This window comes from Quercus lobata, chromosome 6 (assembly GCF_001633185.2).
Source record: "Quercus lobata isolate SW786 chromosome 6, ValleyOak3.0 Primary Assembly, whole genome shotgun sequence".
Lineage (NCBI taxonomy): Eukaryota > Viridiplantae > Streptophyta > Magnoliopsida > Fagales > Fagaceae > Quercus > Quercus lobata.
The window spans coordinates 27,777,334-27,783,559 of record NC_044909.1 but is presented as its reverse complement, the minus strand read 5'-3'; the positions used below and the strand labels follow the sequence as shown (position 1 = coordinate 27,783,559).

Here is a 6,226-nt window from a genome sequence, read left to right as displayed (position 1 = left end):
TCGAGAATCAGAAAAAGTACATTTGGAAAAAAAAATGGGCATAGTATTTTTATAATAAAAAAACATATTATTATTCTTTAATAATACTGTACAATACACTATCTTGATGCACTGCCTAGTCTGCCTTTATCTAAATTTGGACAAAGTGGTGAGATCATTCCTGTGCCCTGTTTTTTTGGATCACAATCAATAGATTTATATTCTTTAAAAAAAAAAAAAAAGGCAAATATTATTATAATTCTAGTGCTTTATTTCACTTTCAGTGGTGTTATGATTATGAAGTCATCCATCCATAAATTTTGTTGCAGAAAGAAGGGAGATAAATTTGCTGTGTCTCTTTAACTATCGACTCAGCGTCTTGGAAAGGAAAAAAGCGAACCAAAAAAAAGAAACAAATTAGAGAACTCCCAAATAAAGTCAAGTGCCTCTCTCCTGCTTCCTCTCTTGCTAGTTTTTCTCTCTCTCACACACGCACACACACAAATACTTTGGTTATTTCTCAATTTTCACCTACAAATCATCATCTTCTTCGTCACACATACCCTTTCATTTCTCTTACCATCTCTGTTCATCTTCACACCTATTCTTCTCCAATCTTTCCTTCTCCAATTCGCACCTCTCTCTCTCTCTCTATCTCTCAAACTTTCTCCCCCCATTGGATCATTCCACAACTCACAAACCATTACATTTTCTTTTCTTTTCTTTTCCACACCTTTGGGTTCTCTACCTTTCCTCCACCCGCTTTCTAATCTCTGATTCTGTTTCTCTGGATTACCAGGGCCTGAGATTGCTGTTCATAGTTTTGTAATTTCATGGAGCTTTTGGTCGACCCCTTCTTGTTTCCTCAGTTTCTTATTGTTAAATAATCCGAACTGGGTTGATTTCTTTTTTCTTAATTGTTTTCATCATTCACTGATTGAAACGCTTGGTAGCTAGCTGTTCCTACAATATGCTGTCTCAGCAGCAAAACCCACCTGAGGTTTCGCTTTCTCTGCAGCAACAAATGAATCCCAACCACGATTGCATCCAAACAGATATCAAGTCCTTCTCCATAAGGTGATTTTGTTTTAATTATATTGGGTCTCTCTTTTGGGAGTTTTCTAATCTTTCTGAATATATTTCTTTTCAGCATTTTATGTACCGGTATTGCATGGTGTTTTATGTTGCACTTGACCACATGCACTACATTTTACTTAAAACTCAATGTTCTCTCTTCTTTGACATTATCAAGTTTGTTTTGGTCATAGGAATAACATATTTGTTTACAAACTGCTTCACGTGAGATATTTTGTATGAAATAATCACTTTATAACCGCAATTTGTTTACATGTTCTACTTCATATATTGATCAACTAAAGGCATGTGTTTACTCTTTTCATGGGCAAATTGTTTTTGCTTTAGATGCATGTTCTTTATAATTCTGATATGGGAACCTTCTCCTTTACTAATTTTTAAGGTTTCAGTTCCTTATCTTCTCTTTCGTTACTTCTTGATGCCACCCCAACATTATCATTTTATGTTAAATGAGATGTATAAAATTCTTGGTTCAAGAATGGACTGCCATTTTACTGATAACCATCTCAATTACAGAAAGTATGCTCTTGCTTCTCGTCAAAAAGATATCTTTTGTAGTTGGCCATTTCCAGAGAAATACTTGAAAATCTGTTTCAAGCATGGTATCAGCAATGTGTTGCCACCCCTTGAACCCGGTGATTCAGTTATTCAGTCACTCAGAAGAGATGTTATGTTTAAGTCTTCCAAACAAGATAACAAAAAGGCTGATTCCATTGACAATAAAGCACCAGATTTTGCTGAGCAGGAGAAGCTTATTAAAGATGAGTGTGATTCATACTCTAATGAAGCTATATCAAAAGTTTCCAGCCAGGAATGCCCTTTATTTCCTTCTAGCAATAGTGATAAGCTCGAAGAAAACAATTCCAATATTGCTTCTGATTTCATGGTTCCTAGATTTAAACCTTCAACTACAATGCATAGTTTGCACCACCATGATGATCAGAATGGTAAATTACAGATTTCCTCCAAGAGAATGAGGCATAAGCGAAAAAGACATAAGGGGAAGCACAAGAAGCGGTCAATGGTGGATATTTTAGCAGTAGCGAAGCATTGTTCTTCGGAGGAACTCTATAGAATTAACCAAATATTGGGCTGTGCTTCAGAAAAAGCTCCTAAGCATGGGGGTGAAGGAAATGGAGGAATGGCCAATATTGAGAATAATTGTGAATCTGAATTAACAGATGACTGCTTGGACAAGAAGCTTCAAAAAGATGATTTTGCGGCAAAAAAAATAAATATGTTGAGCAAAAAACGATGGTTAGTAAAGTTCAAGTTCAGCGGAAGCAAATCCAATTCATGAACGGATTTTTTTTCCACAGTATATATCAAGGTATAGCTTTTGATTCAATATGTTTTCTACTTTATTTGATGGTATATTGACTCAAGTTTTACAAATTTTTAAAGTAAAATTTTGGATGTAATTGCAAATGCTCTATATTATTTAGCATTAAAACTCTCTGCAATAGCTAAGTTTAAAATTTAAAATTTTGAACATCTTCATAAATACAATCTTTAATCATACTTGTCATTAATTAGTTTAGATTCAATATTTTACTTGTAAAAATACATCAATCAAAATCCTGGTTGTAACTCCTTGTTTATAATTCTTGGATTTCTGAGTAAGTTATCAGAGTTAAAACCTGAAATCTCCCAAAGCAGCTAAATACTGCATTACTCTTCAAATCTTAATGTACTTCTGTCTTATTATTTTGTTTTTATTGCAAAATATTGTTCCTTTTGGGATCACAATCCAAAATAAAATCTCTTTCCCCAGTATCCTATTACCTGTGTAACATAATTGGTTTCTTTATTTTTTTGATTAAATGGTGTCATCTAAATCTTTTTTCTATTATCAGAAACACCTATGGTCCATCCGTCCATGAACAGAAGAAGTGTTCATATATCCTTTTGACAATTTCGACAAATTTGGGATACAAAGTTTTTTTATTTGCAGGAGCTATAATGTGTGCCAATTGCCTGTCATGTGCTTATCATCACAACAGGATCAATTTATGCATTTATACAAACACACACTTCCACCAATGTATCATAAATACACATACAATTTGATGGGGAAAAAAGAACTAGAATAGAAAAGAAGAAGAATTTACAAATCATGTATAAGATTTTAGGTAAGTTGCTTAATCTCCTCCCATATTTTTATTCGTGAGACCAAATATATCTGCAAAAGTAAATTAACAATCTAAAAGGGGGAAAAGTCATTCTCATAATGGCTGGAAATTATTTACTTCAAAGTATAGTGTTTTTTAATTATCTATATATCATGAGCAAACTTTATTTTATGCAGTTAGGTTTGTTGTATACTCTTCTCCAAAAAAAAAAAAAAAGGTTTGTTGTATACAACCTTTATCTCTACTTTCTAACAAACTAATTCCAAAATCAATAACGAACTTACAGTATCCCTTGCTTTTCCTTCCCTCCTTTTTTGTCTGTTCCCCATTAGAACATTTGCAATTTCGCATTCTTCCATCTTCCACACCCTCTTTGAGAAAACATAAAATATTGAATAGCGTAGTATTTGCCCATGTCACATCATACTCTCCTCATGCCATTCTAAATGCATGATTTTTAAGGAACTAGAACAGTCCTATGTAGAATGGATTAACATAATCAAATATATGAAATTTTTAAAATGAAATTACTGCCCGAAGTCTTAATCACTTGGTTCTTTTTTTCTTTTTTGAGCTCATCTTGAGTTTTACAGTTTTTTATTATTTTGAAATGGATCTGAATATTTTATCTTTTCTGAGCATCAATTCATACATATTTATGAAGAGCTGAACTTGTGTTTAATGGAGAAAAATGATAGTTTGAAGCAAATCTGAGTATTAAATGGGAAATAAAAAAGTTGATACTTTGAAGCAAGAACCTATGGAGTAGGATAGATTAAGTAAAATTTGTCTACATGTGCTTGTGGTAGGCTTAGGGTTTGACGAACATATGGACCTAGGGTTTATAATGATAGAAGAAAGGTTAGGGCTAAGCCTAGACCGCTTATGGAGTTGACTCAAACTATTCCAATAGTAGTGAAATAAGGCTTTGTATAAGTATGAGAGGAATAGTCGACTCCAATTTTTTTAGGATTAAGACAATTGATTGGGCCATTATTATGAGAGGAATGATGAAGGGCAATGATTTTCAATAGTGGTTTTTAATTATGTTGCAGAGCTTGGCAAAACAAATGGAAGAAAAAAATTCTTTAGTATTGGACAAGATATAATAAATTTGGTGAGGGTTGAACTATTAGTGTAGGATGACCTATATAGTAGGGATAATTATATTGAACGGCTAGAAATTAAGACTTCAAATGTGCCTATATGTATGAATATTGTAAGTGCTTTCAAAAAAAAAAAAATGTTTGGGGTAAGAAAGACTTGCAGAAACTTGTTAAAATATTTAACCTGGACAGTCCCCCAAATTGTATCAGTAATTTCAAATTCCTAGTTTGTACTGCAATAACCTAAATCTTATTACATAATTATTGAATTTGTAGTCAACTAAGTTGTGAGTTTCATTCAAATAATTCTCTTCAGTTAACAACTAAACTGCATCATCTCATAAACTTCAATGCAAAGTATCTCAACTTTAAGCTCATAGAGTAATGATATCAAATTACAGATTGAGACATCTGAATGGCGTTCATAACTATCTATACCTGCCACTGCTAGTTGAAGCCCAAACACTTGTCTTCTATAGACACACATATGGTCTTGATAGACTTGTACATTTTATAGTATGGGTTATTAGTAACTTTTGATCGTCTTTGAGCTGTCATGAAATAGGTCATAGAATAGGGCGGCGAGAATGGCTGATGGTTCCCTAAACTTCTAGAAATCCATTTGGTTTTTTGTTTATAAGAGGTTTCTAAATCACCAACAGTCCCATTTGCTGGTTGGAAAATGTGGAAATAAAAGAACATAATTTATTAATTTTGCTTCTTTTGCCAGGCTGAAAATTACATTCATCATTTATTTAATCAATGGCTTCTGGACCAAATAGCATATCCTCCCCTCTTAAATAAGTGGTTGAGGGTCATGTATCGAGCTTAATCCTGTATAGTTTGTGTGCTTTCTATTTACATATCAAAGAAAATGTTCAATGTTAAGTTTCCAGGAACTAAAAGCTTAATCTATTAACTATGCCACCAGTTTGGTGGAATATTTCTAAGTTCCATATAAGATATACAGTGACCGTTAAGACATCTCTTTTTCTTTCCTGCATTTTTCTCAGCAGCAAAATGTAGCACAAATATTATTCTAATTCTCTTTTCAGCAGACTGGGAAAAGAAACCAGAGAACCTTTGTATCATATGTGACCTCTCATATTACTACATGTTTTACTCACTTTTCATATGATGAGAAGTATAAAGAAATTTCATGGAGTGCCTTTATTCTAGTCGGCTGCTCTGCTTTCAGTTTTGAATAATTCTGTCTTATTCTATTAATTACAGGCACCAGGTACTCTTAGTTGATTATGAAGTTAGCAGATGACCTATCAAATTCCTACCAATCACCATCAAGTCCTTGCTAGGCAGTTGGAATCACATGGGTTGGGCAGCTCCAAGCCTCATGAACAATGTTGAGGAAAAGAGAAAGGCAAGCTCACACAGAAAAGTGCTGCAAATTTTATGAACCAAATGTATCACTGAGTTTTGTCTGAAATGGGTGGAGACTATCAATGCATTGTCAATCATAGTTTTTTTTAATCAGATTTGGATCATGATCCAATCTGTTGACTGGCCTAGGTGGACAGTTGTTGCCATTTATATTCTAACATGGGTGCAAAAATATGCCAAATTTTGTAGAAGAACCTGATCCCTTCAACAATTAAATTTCATTTATACTTCTTCAGATGAATTTCTTTCTTTCTCCAATTGAATAAGGATAATTTGTTATAGCCTCTTTTCGAATAACTGCATATTTATATAGGTAGCATCAAATTGAAACTTCATATTTTAAAATATGTACATATAACTTTTGAAATTTTTTCATTTCATAGTGAAATTGATACTTATTACTTTTTTTTTGTTTGATCTTAAAAGGATTATAATATTCATGCTGCACCCTAGCTAATTTTATTGTCTTGTTAGGGAAATCATGAAAGATTGTCATTTTCCTTTGACTATTGATGA

General features: G+C 33.0%; 1 protein-coding gene across 2 annotated transcripts; it reads left to right on the top strand.

Annotated features, from left to right (window-relative positions):
• The first annotated feature begins 373 nt into the window (after nt 1-373).
• LOC115994009 lies at nt 374-5,945 on the top strand. Of its 2 annotated transcripts, XM_031118019.1 has the most exons (3): nt 374-1,056; nt 1,591-2,404; nt 5,546-5,945. In XM_031118019.1, exons 1-2 carry the CDS (start codon nt 950-952, stop codon nt 2,372-2,374), a joined length of 891 nt encoding a protein of 296 aa, XP_030973879.1. In that variant the 5' UTR covers nt 374-949; the 3' UTR covers nt 2,375-2,404; nt 5,546-5,945. The 2 variants fall into 2 exon arrangements, with proteins under 2 accessions (XP_030973879.1, XP_030973878.1); XM_031118018.1 differs by having other exon boundaries at nt 374-2,404.
• The last annotated feature ends 281 nt before the right edge of the window (nt 5,946-6,226 follow it).